Below are 20,447 nucleotides of genomic sequence, written 5' to 3' on the forward strand. Positions count from 1 at the left end.
CGCGTCAATACCACCGCCGCCGTCTTGGCACGGTCTTCGTTCCGCTAAGAACTGATATTGAAATAATATTCCACTTGTATTTCTTATAATATTCTAATGATATTTCTTATAAATATTCTAATGATATTTCTTATAATCCTCTGATGATATTTATAAAAATATTCTCATCAAAATCCCCAATATTCTATTCAAAGGGTCTGGGTTGGAAAACAATATCTATGAAATAAACAATTGCATACCAGTACAGTTACATAAAAAAGGATAGAAGAATAAGAAGATGAAGATGATGATGATTCCGTAACACTTGACTGTCGATCACAGCCAGAGACCGCGACAAGATGGCGACACTGTTGACGCACCACGGCACCACGGCTTGAGGCGCCCCGCCTGGCTGAGTGGAACAGCTCCACTTCCGGCTGCTTGGCTCCCACTTCCGGCTTGCTCCTCTCCTCTTCCTCCTCCTTCCTCCTCCTCCAGACGGACCCGGGCGGACCCGGGCGGACCCGGGCGGCATGCCGGGCATGATGGACAAGGGCGCGGACTACCTGGGCAAGGGCCGCGCCAACGGCACGCGGAGCCCAAGCAACGGGCTGTGCTCGGAGGACAGCAGCGAGGACGAGCACGGTGCGCGTCCCCGACGCCAGACCAAGATTCAACACGTTATTGATCCGTCTCGTTATTGATCCGCCTCGATATCGGTCCGCCTCGGTATTGGTTCGTCTCGGTATTGGTTCGTCTCGGTATTGGTTCGTCTCGGTATTGGTTCGTCTCGGTATTGGTTCGTCTCGGTATTTGGCCGCCTCGGTATTGATCTGCCTCGGTATTGGTCCGTCTCGGTATTGATCTGCCTCGGTATTGGTCCGTCTCGGTATTGATCTGCCTCGGTATTGGTTCGTCTCGGTATTGATCTGCCTCGGTATTGGTCCGTCTCGGTATTGATCTGCCTCGGTATTGGTTCGTCTCGGTATTGATCTGCCTCGGTATTGGTTCGTCTCGGTATTTGGCCGCCTCGGTAGCTGTCCGCCTCGGTATTGGTCTGTCTCGGTATTGGTCCGTCTCGGAATTCACCGTCTAGTTATTGATCCGTCTCGGTATTGGTCCGTCTTGGTATTTGTCCGTCTCTGTATTGGTTTGCCTCGGCATTTGTCCATCTCGGTACTTGTCCCTGTCGGTATTGGTCCGTCTCGGTATTGTTCCGGTACTAACTCATGTTTCTTCACTCGGTGCAGATGTCGGGATGCGCGTGGGCGCGGACTTCCAGGCCAGCATTCCGGAGCTGGACCCGGGTGAGTTACCGGAAGGAGGGGGAGGGCGTAGTACACGTGTAGTGCTCTGTGTACCGGTGTAGTACAGGTGTAGTGCTCTGTGTACAGGTGTAGTGCAGGTGTAGTACAGGTGTAGTGCTCTGTGTACAGGTGTAGTGCAGGTGTAGAACAGGTGTAGTGTTCTGTATACATGTGTAGTGCGGGTGTAGTACAGGTGTTGTGCTCTGTGTACAGGTGTAGCGTAGGTGTAGTACATGTGTAGTGCAGGTGTAGTACAGGTGTAGTGCTCTGTGTACAGATTAAGTGCAGGTGTAGTGCTCTGTGTACAGGTGTAGTGCAGGTGTAGTAAATGTGTAGTACTGGTGTAGTGCTCTGTGAACAGGTGTTGTGCTCTGTGTACAGGTGTAGCGTAGGTGTAGTACATGTGTAGTGCAGGTGTAGTACAGGTGTAGTGGTCTGTGTGCAGGTGTAGTACAGGTATAGTGCTCTGTGTACAGGTGTAGTGCAAGTGTAGTGCTCTGTGTACAGGTGTAGTGCAGGTGTAGCGCTCTGTGTGCAGTTGTAGTGTAGGTGTAGTACAGGTGTAGTGCTCTGTGTACAGGTGTAGTACAAGTGTAGTGCTCTGTGTGTAGGTGTAGTACAGGTGTAGTGCTCTGTGTGTAGATGTAATGCAGATGTAGTGCAGATCTAGTACAGGTGTAGTGCTCTGTGTACAGGTGTAGTGCAGGTGTAGGGCTCTGTACAGGTGTAGTTCAGGTGAAGTGCTCTTATTCCAGGTGTAGTGCCGATGTAGTGCTCTGTGTGCTGTTGTAGTGCTCTGTGTGTAGGTGTATGGCAGGTGTAGTGCTCTGTTTACAGGTGTAGTGTAGGTGTAGTGCGCGTGTAGTGCTCTGTGTGTGGGTGTAGTGCAGGTGCAGTGCTCTGTGTGTAGGTGTAGTACAGGTGTAGTGGTCTGTGTAGGTGTAGTACAGGTGCAGTGGTCTGTGTAGGTGTAGTACAGGTGTAGTGCTCTGTGTACCGGTGTAGTAAAGTTGTAGTGTTCTGTTTCTAGGTGTAGTGGAGGTATAGTATAGGTGTGAAGCTATGTGTGTAGGTGTGCTTCAGGTGTGGTACAGGTATAGTGCTCTATGTAGGTGTAGTGTGGGTGTAGTACAGGTGTAGTGCTCTGTGTACAGGTGTAGTGCAGGTGTAGGGCTCTGTACAGGTATAGTACAGGTGTTGTGCTCTGTGTGTAGGTGTAGTACAGGTATAGCGCTCTGTGTAAAGGTGTAGTACAGGTGTAGTGCTCTTTGTACAGGTGTGGTACAGGTGAAGTGCTCTGTGTGCTGGTGTAGTGCAAGTGTAGTACAGGTGTAGTGATCTGTGTGTAGGTGTAGGACAGGTGTAGTGTGTGTGTAGTGCTCTGTGTGTGGGTGTAGTGCGGGTGCAGTGCTCTGTGTGTGGGTGTAGTGCGGGTGCAGTGCTCTGTCTGTAGGTGTAGTACAGGTGTAGTGGTCTGTGTAGGTGTAGTACAGGTGTAGTACTCTGTGTACCGTTGTACTAAAGTTGAAGTGCTCTGTTTCTAGGTGTAGTGGAGGTATAGTATAGGTGTGACGCTATGTGTGTAGCTGTGCTTCGGGTGTGGTACAGGTGTAGTGCTCTATGTAGGTGTAGTGCAGGTGTAGTGCTCTGTGTACAGGTGTAGTGCAGGTGTAGTACAAGTGTAGTGCTCTGTGTGTAGGTGTAGTACAGGTGTAGTGCTCTGTGTGTAGGTGTAATGCAGGTGTAGTGCAGATCTAGTACAGGTGTAGTGCAGGTGTAGGGCTCTGTACAGTTGTAGTACAGGTGTTGTGCTCTGTCTGTAGGTGTAGTACAGGTATAGTGGTCTGTGTACAGGTATAGTGCTCTATGTAGGTGTAGTGCAGGTGTAGTACAGGTGTTGTGCTCTGTGTACAAGTGTAGTAAAGTTGTAGTGCTCTGTTTCTAGGTGTTGTGGAGGTGTAGTACAGGTTTGGTGCTATGTGCGTAGGTGTGCTACAGGTGTAGTACAGGTGTAGAAAAGAAGAAGAAGAAAGAAGAAACAGTCTTTAATCGTCACACGACACTCCACAACACATGCTTGCACACACACACACACATGCACATGCTTGATGGTGGCCGGTGAAATGGCTCCTCTGCTTTTGACCCATCCTGGCTTGTCCTTCCTCCGGGGGCACAGCCAGGAGCAGTGGGCAGCGTACGTGGACGCGCCCGGGGACCAGGTGATAAGTGTCCATCGCTGGTCAGACCATGATGGTGCATGTTTTTGGTGGGGGTCCTTACTGACGTGAGGTGGAGGAAACCCCATGTGAGCACGGGGAGAACATGCAAACTCCACCCAGAAAGGCTCCTGTTTTTTGGAAGATAACCCGCCGGAGCACGGTGCCAACAGCGCCCCAGGCTCCGGCGGGTTATCTTCCAAAAAAACAGGAGCCTTTCTGTGTAAGTGTAGTGCAGGTGTAGTACAAGTGTAGTGCTCTGTGTGTAGGTGTAGTGCTCTGTCTATGTTGGTGTAGTGCAGGTGAAGTACAGGTGTAGTGCTCTGTGTGAAGTTGTAGCGCAGGTGTAGTGCTCTATGTGTAGGTGTAGTGCAGGTGTAGTTCTCTGTGTGTAGGTGTAGTACAGCTTTAGTCCTCTGTATGTATATGTATTGCAAGTGTTGTACTGGTGTAGTACTGGTATATAGTAAAGGTGTAGTACAGGTATGTCATAGGTGCAGTGAAGGTGTAGTACAGATATAAAGTAAAGGTATAGTACAGGTGTAGTACTAACTACCACATCTCTCAGGTTGTACTCAGTACTCGGAGAAAGACGGAGGAGGGATGTTGGTCTGGGCTCCGTACCACAACATCACCGACGCTAAGTGTAAGTTAAGATTCACATTAAATACCATGAATAATCAGATTTAATCATATGAGAAATCTGATTAAATTACATGAATAATCAGATTAAATCATATGGTTAATCAGTATATCACATTTTTAAGCAGATTAAATCACCTGATTTATCAGACTAAATCAGAAAATTAATTAATAAATGTGTTCCAGTGGATGAATACATCGCCATCGCGAAGGAGAAACATGGATACAATGTGGAACAGGTACGGAGTACTGTAGTACAGTACATACAGTGCAGAGTGCTCCATGTGTTGACTATGAGTACTATACAGTATTTACTGACTACTTTCTGTGTACTGCAGGCCCTTGGGATGCTGTTCTGGCACCAGCACAGTGTGGAGCGTTCCCTGGCTGACCTCCCCAACTTCACCCCCTTCCCCGACGAGTGGACGGTGGAGGACAAGGTCCTGTTTGAGCAGGCCTTCAGCTTCCACGGCAAGAGCTTCCACCGCATCCAGCAGATGGTAATCCCAATTTAACCTAATCCCAACCTAACCTATTTAATCCCAGTCTAAACTAAACCTTACCTAACCTAGTTAATCCTAATCTGTCCTAATTCCAACCTAACCTAGTTAATCCTAATCTAACCTAATCCCAACCTAACCTAGTAAATACTAATCTGATCTAATCCCAACCAAACCTAGTTAATCATACTCTAACCTAATCCCAATTTAACCTACTAAATCCTACTATAACCCTATCCCAACCTAACCTAGTTCATCCTATTCTAACCTAATCCCAACCTAACCTAGTTAACCATAACCTAATCCAAACCTAACCTGGTTAATCCTAATCTAACCTACTCCCAACCTAACCTAGTTAATCCTAATGTAACCTAATCCCGACCCAACCTAGTTAGGGTTAGTTTGTGTGAGCCAAATGGTAGCAGGCGTAGCGTACTGCACTGCTGCAGAGCTGAGCTTTTGTTGCTCTGAGGTTTGGTTTCTGACGTTTCCAGCGGAACAGGAAGTGATGTGTTGGAGAAGTCTAGTGTGACAGGAAGTGATGTGTTGAAGAGGTCTAGTGGGGCAGGAAGTGATGTGATGGAGAGGACTAGCGGGACAGGAAGTGATGTGATGGAGAGATCTAGCGGGACAGGAAGTGATGTGATGGAGAGGTCTAGCAGGACAGGAAGTGACATGTTGGAGAGTTCTAGCGGGACAGGAAGTGATGTGTTGGAGAGGTCTAGCGGGACAGGAAGCGATGTAATGGAGAGGTCTAACGGGACAGGAAGTGATATGATGGAGAGGTCTAGCGGGACAGGAAGTGATGTGATGGAGAGGTCTAGCAGGACAGGAAGTGACATGTTGGAGAGTTCTAGCGGGACAGGAAGTGATGTTTTGGAGAAGTCTAGCGGGACAGTGAGGCCCTTTCTCAATCTGTGTTCTTGTCTGTACTTATGTTCTTGTGGACTTGTGAAACGTCATCAGTCGCAGCCCAAGTACTGTTCCAATTCAAAGTACGCATCAAGCCAAGTCCAGTCCAAATGCCCGGATGTGGACTTGCTCCGCCCATTTTATCGAAAAGTCTGAACTACCAAGTCCGCAAGTCCGGATTTCGCGTACTTGGTATTGAGAAACGGCATATGTGATGTGATGGTGAGGTCTAGCGGGACAGGAAGTGATGTGATGGAGAGGTCTAGGGGGACATGACGTGATGTGATGGAGAGGTCTAGGGGGACATGACGTGATGTGATGGAGAGTTCTAGCTGGAAGTGATATGTTGGAGAGGTCTAGGGGGACAGGAAGTGATGTCTAACGGGTATGTGTGTGTGTGTGTGTGTGTGTGTGTGTGTGTGTGTGTGTGTGTGTGTGTGTGTGTGTGTGTGTGTGTGTGTGTGTGTGTGTGTGTGTGTGTGTGTGTGTATACACTAATTTCAATCAGATTTGGATCAGAATCTTGACACTCCTAATATATATATATATATATATATATATATATATATATACATACACTACTCACAAAAAGTTAGGGATATTCGGCTTTTGGGTGAAATTTCAGGATGAACGTAAAATGCACTATAACCTTGACAGGTGAACTTCATTTGACCTTCTCTAAACTTTTGAATGCACATGTCCAACTGTTCAATGTTTCAGTACTTTTTGCACAACTTGCTGTTCTCTAACAATGAGCTGAACGGCAAAATTCACGAAAGGTGTTTGATCCATGAATCGACCAATACATTTCCTGGTTCAATTAGAATTGATATTTAAACAGTCCTCTTCATCATGCTGTTCACATTTTGACATCATGAGACCAAGACAACACATAACAACTGATCAACATTAGCTCGCCTTGTGAGGCTTCAAACAGGATATTGTAAGAGGGAAGTGGCCACTGAGCTTAGGGTTAGCAGGTGTGTCTAGTCAATACAGAACTGTCCTACACTTTGTGAATGGTACAGTGACAAGCCCATACTACCTGAATGACATCATTCATCCAGTCATTGTGCCCCTGCATGAACAACACAGGCCTCATTTCATCTTCATGGACGACAATGCTCCAGCTCATGGAGGTGGCATCATTAGGGAACGGCTGCTGGAGACTGGGGCACCTCAAATGGAGTGGCCTGCACTTTCTCCAGACCTGAATCCCATAGAAAACCTATGGGATGAGCTGAGTGGCCGTGTAGAGGCTCCTAACCCTGTACCCCAGAACCTCAATGACCTGAGGGCCCCCTTCAAGAAGAGTGGGGGGCCAGGCCTCAGCAGACAAGAAGTCGACTTGTGAACGGCATGAGACGTCCTTGTCAAGCTGTAATTGATGCTCAAGACCACATGACAAGTTATTGAGACGTTGACATTTGTTGTTGTGGTAAACCCACCACTGTTGTTGGCTTTTGTGTCAATCAATTGTTTGAGATGAGGAAATCACCATTGTATCTTCTTCTTAAATGCCCTACTTTCATCATATTACTGTAGCGTGAACTTTTTATATTTTCCATAAATTTCAACCAAAAGCCGAATATCCCTAACTTTTTGTGAGTAGTGTGTGTGTGTGTGTGTGTGTGTGTGTGTGTGTGTGTGTGTGTGTGTGTGTGTGTGTGTGTGTGTGTGTGTGTGTGTGTGTGTGTGTGTGCGTGCGTGCGTGCGTGCGTGCGTGCGTGCGTGCGTATATATATATATATATATATATATATATATATACGCGCATGTATATATATATACGTGCGTGCGTACGTGTGTATATATATATATATATATATATATACACACTGTTTATATATTTATGTGTATATTTAACATTACTTATCAGCAGATATTGTGAACATGTTTATGGTAATGATATGTCATCAAATGAATAAACACCCCAGGCTAGAGGCAGTATTGGGTATAAATATAATATATGTACAGTATATTTATTGTGCGTACAATGTCTATGTAATGTGTATATAATGTGTTTTTAGTTACCAGACAAGTCCATGTCGAGCCTGGTGAAGTACTACTATACCTGGAAGAAAACTCGCTGCAGAACCAGTCTGATGGACCGACAGGCCCGCAAGCTTGCCAGCCGCCAGGACGACAGGTACTACTACACACTTGTACAGGCTCTAATAAACACAGCAGCGTCAAGGAGCCGCCAGCATGACAGGAACTAGTACACACTAGTATATGCTGTAATATACACACTACCCTTCAGGAGCCGCCAGGACCATAGGTACACACTTAATCCACACTGTAATACACACACTAGCCTCCAGGAGCCGCCAGGATGACAGGTACTAGTACACACTAGTACAAGCTGTAATACACACACTGGCCTCCAGGAGCCGCCAGGACAAAATGTACGAGTTTACATCAGTACACACTGCAATACACACACTGGCCCCCTGGAGCCGCCAAGACAACAGGTACTAGTACACACTTATACACACTAATACACACACTGGCCTCCAGGAGCCACCAGGATGACAGGTACCAGTACACACTGTAATACACACACTGGCCTCCAGGAGCCGCCAGGATGACAGGTACTAGTACACGCTAGTACACACTGTAATACACACACTGGCCTCCAGGAGCCACCAGGATGATAGGTACTCGTACACACTAGTACACTTTGTAATACACACACTGGCCACCAGGAGCCACCAGGACGACCGGTACTAGTACACACTAGTACACACTGCAATACACACACTGGCCTCTAGGAGCCGCCAGGATGACAGGTACTAGTACTCAATAGTACACACACTGGCGTCCAGGAGCAGCCAGGACGGCAGGTACTAGTACGCACTAGTACACACTGCAATACACACACTGGCCTACAGGATTTTGCTGACTGGATGCAAATGTTGTCATAGGAAAAACTAATCGGTCTCTCTCTCCACCTGTCGGTCTCTCTACTGTTCTCTCTCCACCTGTCTCACTCTTCACCTGTCTCTTTCTGTGTCTCTACCTGTCTCTCTCTCCACCGGTTACTCTGCTGTTCTCTCTCTACCTGTCTCTCTCTCTCTCTATTGGTCTCTCTCTACATGTCTCTCTCTCTCTACTGGTCTCTCTCCCCCTGTCTCTCTGCACCTGTCTCTGCAGTGATGAAGACCTGGATGAAGCAAATCCTGTGGAAGCGAACGACAGCGACTACGACCCGAACAGGGAGAGCAAGAAGGAGGTGAAGATATAAACTAATATATAACACTGACATATGGAATACATAAACTAATAATAATCACAATAACAATATAAAAAGAAAATAATATAAAATATATAAATGGCAAGGAGCTGAGCAACACTGTAAAATGAAGCCCCTTTCCCACGTGCACTGAAAGGTGTAAATCTAGCAGCAGTGTTCCGTGTTGGTGTCATGTGGGAACAAGATCCGGTGTTGATGTTTCTAAAAGTCCTTCCCTAAATCTCCCCACTATCCATCTTGTATCATTTTGGAAATTTCCAGTATGGCTGTGAATGGAAGTGTGTGGGAATGGAAGCAGTAACATTGCTGTAAAGTATGGGTGGAGCTGAATCAAAATAAAGTACAAATACTGTGTTTTTCTGAATGTTTATTTTGTACAAATATTTCCAAAGTTATTTGTTTTCGGCAAGAAAACAAAACATTCTGAAAAATGACGAGTTCGATCCGAAGCGTGGAGCTCGGCTGCACAGACGAGAAACTGAAAGACGTCCAGTCTCTAGGGAGACAGTCTTTATATTCTTACATTTTATTATTTTTCTTCTTAAAAATGCAGCTAAGACCCTAGACGTCTTTTACAGTTTGTTGTGCGGTGCGGGGACATCATGGACCAAGCACTTCTCTTGCCCGCCGGCACCACCGGAGCATGGAGGGAGGGAGCGGACAGGTTGAAATGATCACACTGATAAAAAACATTGAGGTTATTGTGTCCAGGGACGGGGGCTCTTCCGTCTCAGTCAGGGAAGAGTCCATGGGGTGGGGAGAAGGGGAGCGAAGATATTAGACACGAGCCAATGTGGGAATGACTACCTACTGACTTAACTGGATGTATATTATCCAGCAATGTTCCAGATTCAGATTGTGGGAAAGGGGTTTTAGTTAGATAACGACCGTCTGGCTGTACGTTATCCTGCTTATTACATAAGAATACACTGAGAATGACTATAACTAGTATCTCTAGTGTTATAACTAGTATGTCTAGGTTTATAACTAGTATGTCTAGATTCACAACTAGTATGTCTAGTTTTATAACTAGTATGTCTAGGTTTATAACTAATATGTCTAGATTAATAACTAGTATGTCTATGTGTAAAACTAGTATGTCTAGTTTTATAACTTATGTGTCTGGTTTTAGAACTAGTATGTCTAGTTTCATAACTAGTATGTCTATCTTTATAGCTAGTGTGTCTAGTTTTATAACTAGTATGTATCTTTATAACTACGGGGATGGTAGCTCAGGAGGTAGAGCTGGTGGTCTAGTGATCTAAAGGTTGCTGGTTGGATCCCAGGCTCCTCCTGCTAGCATGCTGTAGTGTCCTTGAGCAAGACACTTAACCCCTCATTGCTCCTGATGGCTGCGTCCGTCGGTGTTTGAACAATTGTAAGTCGCTTTGGATAAAAGCGTCTGCTAAATGACTAAATGTAATGTAATAACTAGTATTTCTAGTTTTATAACTGGTGAGTCTAGTTTAATAACTAGTATGACTATTTTTATAACTAGTATGTCTAGTTTCATAACTAGTATCTCGATTTTTCGAACTAGTTTGACTAGTTTTGGCTAGTTTTTGCCTGGTTGCCCCGGTTCCAACAGTGTCTGTTTAAACAGTGAAATATAACAAACCCTAACCCTTTGATATAAAAATAAATTTAAATTAACCTGAAATAAAAGCAAACAATACATTCATGATAATTTATGTTTGTGTACTCCCTTATTATTGAAACCTGCATATGATTATATCAAGAATCTATGTATCAATGGAGGATCACTGCCATGCCTTTTAAAATGATTAAAAGTTGGGAACCGGCAGAAGGCTCTTGAAGTCACACCCAGTCCAGATGTTTGGGTCCTGACTTGCATGTCTCCTGCAGCAGAGCCTATCGGACCCCCAGCCCTTGGGACCCTCCAAGCTGGGTGCGGTCCGCCGGGAGCACCAGACCCTGCAGCACCGCCACCACCAGAGGGCCAAGTGTCGTCCTCCAAAGGGCATGTACCTGAGCCAGGACGATGTGCTGGCTGTGTCCTGCAGCAGCAGCGCTGCCTGTGGCCTGCTGCGGCAGCTGGACCTGGAGCTGGTGTCCCTCAAAAGACAGGTAGGGTGATAGAGGTGTGGGGGTTTTGAAGCTCTTGGGGTTTTGGAGGTCATGGGGTTTTGAGGATTTGGAGGTCATGGGGTTTTGGAGTCATGGGGTTTGGAAGTTTGAGGGAACAAACTGTCAACGCTGACCTCACCAGGGGTCCTAACTGAGCCATGCACTAGGCTCCACTACCTACTGTACTGTATGTAGCATACTGTACCGCATACTGTATCACTGTTCAGGGTTGTTCGTGATGCCGTATTGCTGCGCCGTACTGTTGTATACTGTGCTGTATTATCCCAAACACTACCTCACACTATTCACATTCACATGCCACTTTAATTCACATGCCACTTTAAATGCACATATCTGTATATACATAGCCATAATCCTTCAACCTATTCCATTTTATTTCAATTTATTTTTTATTGTATTTTATTCTATATATTTTTTATCTTATTCTATAAGTATTCCACTTACTGTATTACGTTTTAGGAGTCAGTTAGTCGGTCTATTAGAAAGGAATTTTCTACTTTTTATTTTATTTTATTTTAGTACTTTTTCCTAGGACTTCTTGTGTGCTATCACCGGGTGCGTTGCATTACATTTCACTGCATATATGTATGGAAGTATGTATATGTATGTGACAAATAAAAATCTTGAATCTTGAAGGGGTTTTGGCGGTCATGAGGTTTTGGAGGTCTTGGGGTTTTGGGAGTCATGGGGTTTTGAGGTTTTGGAGGTCATGGGATTTTGGAGGTCATGGGGTTTGGATGTTTGGGGGAACATGGGGTTTTCGCCGTCAGGAGGTGTTGGAGGTCATGAGGTTTTGGGAGTTATGGGGTTTTGGGGGTCATAGGGTTTTGAGGTTTTGTCGGTCATGGGGTTTTGGAGGTCATTGATTTTTAGGTTTTATAGGTCATGAGGTTTTGGAGGTCATGGATTTTGAGGTTTTGGAGGTCATGGGGTTTTGGAGGTCAACGATTTTGCAGAGTTTCCATTAGAACAAATTGGTGCCGGTCCACGTGTCCTGGGAGAGTTCAATGTTCCTGAAAAACATATGTTTATTGAGCTTAAAACAATTGCTGCACAGTGTGTAAAAAGAATGACATCATCTAGGCGTGTAGATTGATAGTTTATTTATTCAGTATTTAAAATAAGTCCCGTCAATTAACGCCATTTTAAAAATAAATAAATCAATATGAATATTACTACTACACAACATAAGGAGCCTGGGATCGAACCAGCAACCTTTAGATCACTAGACCAACAGCTCTAGCTCAGGCGGTAGAGCTGTTGGTCTAGTGATCTAAAGGTTGCTGGTTGGATCCCAGACTCCTCCTGCTAGCATGCTGTAGTGTCCTTGAGCAAGACACTTAACCCCTAATTGCTCCTGATGGCTGCGTCCGTCGCTGTTTGAACAATTGTAAGTCGCTTTGGATAAAAGCGTCTGCTAAATGACTAAATGTAAAATGTAATGTTAATAATAATTTCAGTTCATGAACAATAAGTTACAAGAGCAGATTATTTAAAATGTATTTAACATTTCATGAACATAACATTTTGATCAAATGAAAAACAAAATAAATAACGTAGGTGTAAATAATTAATAAAATTTGTGGTGTTTGCGTCTCATCGACATATTTTAAACAATGAATATATCGCATCTGCTTTGGGCCGGAACCTAAATATCCAAAAAAACACCGAACTACTTATGTTGTGTCCTTGTCAAGGATGCATCATCTTTTTGCTGCTGCTCTGTGTACAAGCACAACCTGTGGGCGGGGCTTATTTCTATATCGACAAACTTGATTGGTTAGAAGTGAAAGGTTAGCTTTAGATCGTCCAATCCACTTGGCTTCCTGTTGTAACTTGCCGAATGTGGAAATGGACAGATCTGCAGAATTATTTTTTATCAAAACAATCGAGCCTGTTTTATTTAAACATTGAGGAAAAACATATGGTGATAGTTAGGGTTTTATTGCCTGGCACTAGTTCAAATTGTGCTTTGGGGAATTATTATGACCGGAGAGATTTAAATATGTCGTACTTCAACTGATTTACCAGAGCAAAACCGGTAATTACCGGACAAAGGAAACTCTGGTATTTGGGAAGTCATGGGTTTTGGATGTCATGGGTTTTGGTGGCATGGGTTTTGAGGTATTGGAGGTCATGGGGTTCGGGAGGTCATGGGGCTGTAAGGTATCCTCTCTGCTCTCCAGGTCCAAAACTCCAAGCAGATGAACAGCAGCCTGAAGCTTCTGGTGGAGGCCGGGATCAGCTCCTTCCGGCTCCCGGAGGTGAGTTCAAGCGGCTGGAGATGTGTTGTAATGACATGGAGTCACCAGAGGGGCTCTGTGGTGCACATCCATCTTGGTGAGCATCAAGTCATATGATCTTGATCTAAAGGAGCTGAGCTTCCTGTAGACCAGAGCGACCATTTAACGTTAAGACGAGTCCAGAACCCGGCCAGGCTACAGGTTCTGGCCTCTGGAGTTGCTGAACAGTCCACAACAATAAGCCCCGCCCTCTTTGTGGTTTTTAGAACAACCAGAAGATCAACGCCCGCTGGACCACGGACGAACAGCTGCTGGCTGTTCAAGGTAAAGAGTGTTCTTCTGCTTCCTGTTTTACTAAAGCCCGCATACACCTAGTGGCCATCGAACAAACTGCATCTGGGTTTCACATCCCATAATATGTCAGGGGAAATGGCAGAACAGGAAATAGTTTGCTCACCTGGACATTCACCCTGATTCTGAAGTTTGAAACCTCCTTCATGTAGAGTTTGAAAATAGATTTATAAATGATGTCTTATAAACAAGTCTTAATCTTTTACTGGTCCGGTGGATCAGTGGGTCCTGGTCGGATGGATCAGAGGGTCCTGGTCCGGTGGGTCTGAAGGTCCTGGTCCTGTGGATCAGCGGGTCCTGGTCCAGTGGATCAACGGGTCCCAGTCCGGTGAATCAGGGGGTCCTGGTCTGGTGGATCAGCAGGTTCTGATGCATACCCATTCCTCAGGCGTCCGGAAGTACGGGAAGGACTTCCAGGCCATCGCTGATGTCATCGGGAACAAGACGCTGGGCCAGGTGAAGAACTTCTTTGTCAACTACCGGCGGCGATTTAACCTGGAGGAGGTTCTTCAGGAGTGGGAAGCGGAGCAGGGAACGCGGGTGCCGAGTAGAGACGGCGCCCCCTCTGGAGAGGAGGGAAAGAACAGCTCCAGCACACCGTCAGGAAAAAGCACGGACGAAGAGGACGAGGAGGTATGATCACATCGCTTGTGAGACAGCTCAGAGGAACCCTCAGAGGACCCTTCCTCAGGGGAACCTTCCCAAGAGGAACCTTCCTCAGATTAACCTTCAGAGGAACCGCCTTGTGAGGAACCTTCCTCAGAGGAACCTTCTTGTGAGGAACCTTCCCCAAAGGAACTTCAGAGGAAGCCTGCTCAGAGGAACCTTCTTGTGAGGAACCTTCTTTAGAGGAACCTTCTTGTGAGGAACCTTCTTGTGAGGAACCTTCAGAGGAAGCTCCCTCAGAGGAACTTTCTTGTGAGGAACCTTCCTCAGAGGAACCTTCCTCAGAGGAACCTCCATGAGGAACATTCTTATGAGGAACCTTCCTATGAGGAACCTTCTTTTGAGGAACCTTCCTATGAGGAGCCTTCCTCAGAGGAACCTTTTTGTGAGGAACTTTCTTCAGAGGAACCTTGTGAGGAACCTTCATCAGGGTAAGCTTCTTGTGAGAAACCTTCCTCAGAGGAACCTTCCTCAGAGGAGCCTTCTTTTGAGGAACCTTCATCAGAGGAACCTTCCTCAGAGGAGCCTTCTTGTGAGGAACCTTCATCAGAGGAACCTTCCTCAGAGGAGCCTTCTTGTGAGGAACCTTCATCAGAGGAACCTTCTTGTGAGGAACTTTCCTCAGAGGAAACCCCTTGTGAGGAACCTTCCTCAGAGGAATCTTCTCCAGAGGAACCTTCCTAAGAAGAACCTTCCTCAGAGGAACTTTTAGAGACACCTCCTTGTGAGAAACCTTCCTCAGAGGAACCTACCAGAGAGGAACTTTCTTCAGAGGAACCTCATTGGCAGGAACCTTCCCCAGAGGAACTTTCTTCGGAAGAACCTTCTTGTGAGAAACATTCCTCAGAGGAACCTCCATGAGGAACCTTCTTATGAGGAACCTTCTTATGAGGAACCTTCCTACGAGGAACCTTCCTATGAGGAGCCTTCCTCAGAGGAACCTTTTTGTGAGAAACTTTCTTCAGAGGAACCTTCTTGTGAGGAACCTTCATCAGGGGAAGCTTCTTGTGAGAAACCTTCCCTGAGGAACCTTCCTCAGAGGAGCCTTCTTGTGGGGAACCTTCATCAGAGGAACCTTCCTCAGAGGAGCCTTCTTGTGAGGAACCTTCATCAGAGGAACCTTCCTCAGAGGAGCCTTCTTGTGAGGAACGTTCATCAGAGGAAGCTTCTTGTGAGGGACCTGCCTCAGAGGAGCCTTCTTGTGAGGAACTTTCTCGTGAGGAACTTTCCTCAGAGGAGCTTTCTTAAGAGGAACCTTCCTCAGAGGAATCTTCCTCAGAGGAGCCTTCTTGTGAGGAACTTTCCTCAGAGGAAACCCCTTGTGAGGAACCTTCCTCAGAGGAATCTTCTCCAGAGGAACCTTCCTAAGAAGAACCTTCCTCAGAGGAACTTTTAGAGACACCTCCTTGTGAGAAACCTTCCTCAGAGGAACCTACCAGAGAGGCACTTTCTTCAGAGGAACCTCATTGGCAGGAACCTTCCCCAGAGGAACTTTCTTCGGAAGAACCTTCTTGTGAGAAACATTCCTCAGAGGAACCTCCATGAGGAACCTTCTTATGAGGAACCTTCTTATGAGGAACCTTCCTATGAGGAACCTTCCTCAGAGGAACCTTCCTATGAGGAACCTTCCTCAGAGGAACCTTTTTGTGAGAAACTTTCTTCAGAGGAACCTTCTTGTGAGGAACCTTCATCAGGGGAAGCTTCTTGTGAGAAACCTTCCCTGAGGAACCTTCCTCAGAGGAGCCTTCTTGTGAGGAACCTTCATCAGAGGAACCTTCCTCAGAGGAGCCTTCTTGTGAGGAACGTTCATCAGAGGAAGCTTCTTGTGAGGGACCTGCCTCAGAGGAGCCTTCTTGTGAGGAACTTTCTCGTGAGGAACTTTCCTCAGAGGAGCTTTCTTAAGAGGAACCTTCCTCAGAGGAATCTTCCTCAGAGGAGCCTTCTTGCGAAGAACTTTCATCAGAGGAACCTTCCTCAGAGGAGCCTTCTTGTGAGGAACCTTCATCAGAGGAACCTTCCTCATAGGAGCCTTCTTGTGAGGAACGTTCATCAGAGGAAGCTTCTTGTGAGGGACCTGCCTCAGAGGAGCCTTCTTGTGAGGAACCTTCTTGTGAGGAACCTTCTTGTGAGGAACCTTTCTCAGAGGAGCCTTCTTGAGAAGAACTTTCTTGTGAGGAACTTTCCTCAGAGGAGCCTTCCTAAGAGGAACCTTCTTGTGAGGAACTTTCTTGTGAGGAACATTCCTCAGAGGAACCTTCTTGTGAGGAACTTTCCTCAGAGGAGCCTTCTTGTGAGGAACGTTCATCAGAGGAAGCTTCTTGTGAGGGACCTGCCTCAGAGGAGCCTTCTTGTGAGGAACTTTCTCGTGAGGAACTTTCCTCAGAGGAGCTTTCTTAAGAGGAACCTTCCTCAGAGGAATCTTCCTCAGAGGAGCCTTCTTGCGAAGAACTTTCATCAGAGGAACCTTCCTCAGAGGAGCCTTCTTGTGAGGAACCTTCATCAGAGGAACCTTCCTCATAGGAGCCTTCTTGTGAGGAACGTTCATCAGAGGAAGCTTCTTGTGAGGGACCTGCCTCAGAGGAGCCTTCTTGTGAGGAACCTTCTTGTGAGGAACCTTCTTGTGAGGAACCTTTCTCAGAGGAGCCTTCTTGAGAAGAACTTTCTTGTGAGGAACTTTCCTCAGAGGAGCCTTCCTAAGAGGAACCTTCTTGTGAGGAACTTTCTTGTGAGGAACATTCCTCAGAGGAACCTTCTTGTGAGGAACTTTCCTCAGAGGAACCTTCTTGTAAGGAACTTTCTTCAGGAATCTTCTCAGACTTGCTCTCCTCTCTCCTCAGGGTCATGTGACCTCGTTATCTCCTGCGGCCTCGTTAAGCCACGCCCCTGCCGCCCTCCACCAGCCCCCCCCGCTGCTCCGCCCCTCCCTGCCGTCCACCCCCGCCCTGCACCGGCAGCCCCCCCCCCTGCAGCAGCAGGTCCGCTTTCTGCACCCCCGCCCAGCACTCCAACAGCCCCCCCCCCTTATCCGGCCCACCGGTGCCCTGCCCCCCCGCCTCAACCCCCGCCCCCCCGCGCCACCTGATTCCGCCCCCTCTGGCATCCTCCACTAGCAGCCATCTTGGTTCCTGTCGAAAGCTATGAACTCCCTGTCTGCGGAAAGGAAACAGGAATATGAATATTTTGATGAGGTGGCGTCTGTATAATAATGTTTGTTTTAATAATGTTTTAATATTCAACAACATTTAGCATCCGTCAATAGTTATTTATTTACCTGTTACCATGGTAACCACAGATCAATGTGTCCCCTGTACATATTAACATTTCTATATTCTATATTATTCTATTTTATTTATATGTGAAGTGATTGAAAATGTTCTCTCTGAGTTTAGATTCAGTCCAGTCTACTTTTAGAAAACAGGAAACTCACATTATGATCAGACAGACTTCAGTTGGCTACATGCTAACGCTAATATATGAGACTAGAAACAGGAAGTTGTTTCGCTTCCTACTGGCAACCTGCTGGATGTGAAAAGTGTTCTAGATAAAAGGTGGCATTATTATTCTAAACAAAATGTGAGTTTCCTGTTTTCTAAAAGTAGACTGAATGCTCCTTTAAGTTCTGCCGTTTGCCCCATCGGACTGAATGTAAACTCAGAGAAGCTGCAGCTCGAGTGTGCACACTTAAATTAGAGAAGTGATCTTTTAAAGTCAACACAGACCTGTCAGACTGCTGAGTACTTTGTGTGTACTAGTACCTGACCAGAGTACCCTGTGTGTACTAGTACGTTACTAAATAAGTATTTGGTTTCTGATGTGAAACTGTCATTCACACAGCATTGAAACATTCAGCATGATGGATGAAGGGAGAGAAATAGGTTTAAATGGATGGAGAGATGATAAGAGTGTTTATTTCAAACCACTGAATCCTCGTTCTGATATTTCTGTTTCTTTAAAAAGTTTATTTTCCTTCGTTCTGTAACTCACTGTGAAAACCATGATGGAGCTGATGTTTCAATATGATGAATATGAAAAATATGATGAATAGTTTGTGTTCTGAAGCCTCGTGTTTTCTATGTGAAATGTTTCTAAATTAGTTAATTAAATGCATCAAAGCTTCACTTAACGTTGTGTGGCAGACCAAGGGGAGTGGTTAAGTCGCGGTGTGAGAAGGTGGCACGGGCTTCTTCCTGTGGCGGTGCACCTGCGGCGGGTCAGGGAAATCAGCGCCCCAGTGGCACTGATGGGCTTGACCCGGGACAGGACGTTTTCTTAAGGTGTGTTTCCTTCAGTGAGCTAGTGGTGCGGGAGTCCCGAGACGCAAGGGCAGGACCTCCAAGAGAGCGACAGACGAGGGGGTTGAAACACACTAGTTTATTGTAGAGAGTTGGCTAGGTGGAATAAGCCCGGAGCAGATGGACACGTCATGACAAGCGCTCCTCTCGTGTGGGGAGTGCGTGTGGAGATGGAGGTTTTACCTGTTGATCGATAGACCAATCAATGAGCAACAGGTGTACAGCCACACTGATCTCGGGCCCAAATTACCGAGACCCAGGACATGGAATCATGTTTTTTCCAAAGACAAGATGGCGGCTTCTCCATAAAACCATCATAGATAATAATAAATATAATGCACAGGTTAAGGTTCAGGTTAGTAGTAGCAATTGCACCAATTTGAAAACCAGCCAAAAAACGGAAATAAACGATAACTAACGTACTACTACACAATGTAAACTTGAACCCCCCCCCCATTAACCACACGTAATATGTTCACTTACTCAAACTCTTCACAGCTTCACCGGGGGGTGGGGGGGGGGTTGTGTAACCCCGATAACAGACATGGGGACTACCAACACAAAATACAGTTTTCAGCATCGCCTCCTGCTGTCTCTCGTCTCGACCCGGTGCATCCTGCCCTGAGAACGATAACCAGGGAGTGCGGGTGCTTTCTCTCTGCATCTAGTATCTGACCGGTTAGCAGCCGCTGCTTGTGCTGCGAGTTGACCTGCAGTGGAATGTAAACACTGACCTAAATGAAGGGTGTGAGGTGGTCTTGCTGTGAGGCAGCAGTGCAATGCACTGCACCACCGTACCATGGTGGCACATTGGAATTACTCTGAGGTAGTAGTACTTTTACTCTGAGGTTGGAGTACTTGTACTCTGAGAATCACATATGTGGTGTTCCTCATGGTGAAGCAGGTGAACTGAACTTTCTGTTTGGGTGTAGACTGGTCTAATATACAGTAGGTGTAGGACACAGAGGTCAATTAGACCCTGACCCTAACACCCAGTTAGAGGAAATATGCTCAAGCAAAGGTCCAGAACATCATAATGTCTAACTTGTGTTATGATTCTGTGCTGTGATGTATATTGAGGTAGCGGTAGTTGTGTCAGCTTCACCAACTAACTGTCAAACCAAATATAGTTCAATCCAATAATATTTCAACATTATCTATTGTGAGTTTTCCCATTGAACTGGAGGGATTATAAATTATAAGTTTAATAATAAATAAATGTTTTTCTGCTTTGAAGTCAAATAAGGGCAGGATTTAAAAATAAAATACACAACAGAGTTCTTCATTTTAGAAAAATTCAATAAAAGTGTAGCTTGAGTTTCCCTTTTCCTTCTGTTTTATCTCCATTTCACATCTTAACAGTCCCAACCAATTTTATAATAAACAATGTCAACACATGTTAATTGAACAGCTCTAATGCCTCTTTTTCTCCTTCTTTCCTCTTATACGCCTCCCTTTCTTGCTCTGAACGAGCAAGAAAGGGGGGGTAAGCTCCCCTAACTCTTATACCTGTTCCAACACATTCCAGTTGTAATGAACAAACTACATCAGATGGTGTCCTCATTTCTATGGACTAATACACCCCCACACGTTAAGAAAGCCATTCCACAACTCCCTAAAAAGTCAGGCGGTCTGGCGTTACCCACCTTCATTCAGTATTTCTGGGTGTGGTGTGGGGATGGTGTGGTTTGAGCAGCCACACCTGTCCTGGGTCTAGGTAATTGGGTCCAGGATCACTGTGGCTGTACACCTGTTGCTTGTTAATTGGTCTAACGTACAACAGGTAAAACCCTCATCCCCACATATTTAAGAGAGGAGCCCTTGTCATGGCATGTATCCACCGGCTCCAGGCTTGTTCCATCTAGCCCCCTCTCTACAATAAACTGGTATCGTCTCAAACCCATCGTCTGTCTCTCTGTGTCGGAGGGCCCTGAAAACAAAACTCATGTGGGGAATGGCAGGCAGATCCGCCAC

At 45.9% G+C, this 20,447-nt stretch overlaps 1 protein-coding gene across 1 annotated transcript; it reads left to right on the top strand.

Moving 5' to 3' along the window:
* The first annotated feature begins 478 nt into the window (after positions 1 to 478).
* rcor3 (REST corepressor 3) lies at positions 479 to 18,287 on the top strand. Its single transcript, XM_079999812.1, has 12 exons — positions 479 to 624; positions 1,230 to 1,286; positions 4,071 to 4,148; positions 4,331 to 4,383; positions 4,483 to 4,644; positions 7,587 to 7,705; positions 8,713 to 8,791; positions 10,679 to 10,900; positions 13,108 to 13,185; positions 13,431 to 13,488; positions 13,904 to 14,148; positions 17,019 to 18,287. Exons 1-12 carry the CDS (start codon positions 513 to 515, stop codon positions 17,289 to 17,291), a joined length of 1,536 nt encoding a protein of 511 aa, XP_079855938.1. The 5' UTR covers positions 479 to 512; the 3' UTR covers positions 17,292 to 18,287.
* The last annotated feature ends 2,160 nt before the right edge of the window (positions 18,288 to 20,447 follow it).

The sequence above is a fragment of the Zeus faber genome (assembly GCF_960531495.2).
Source record: "Zeus faber genome assembly, chromosome: 4".
NCBI lineage: Eukaryota > Metazoa > Chordata > Actinopteri > Zeiformes > Zeidae > Zeus > Zeus faber.

Excerpts from the sequence above, each read along its gene's own strand:
- rcor3 (XM_079999812.1), top strand. The coding sequence starts at position 513 with ATGCCGGGCATGATGGACAAGGGCGCGGACTACCTGGGCAAGGGCCGC. Across the intron at positions 625-1,229 it reads CAGCAGCGAGGACGAGCACG|ATGTCGGGATGCGCGTGGGC; the intron begins GTGCGCGTCCCC and ends CACTCGGTGCAG. Across the intron at positions 8,792-10,678 it reads ACAGGGAGAGCAAGAAGGAG|CAGAGCCTATCGGACCCCCA; the intron begins GTGAAGATATAA and ends TGTCTCCTGCAG.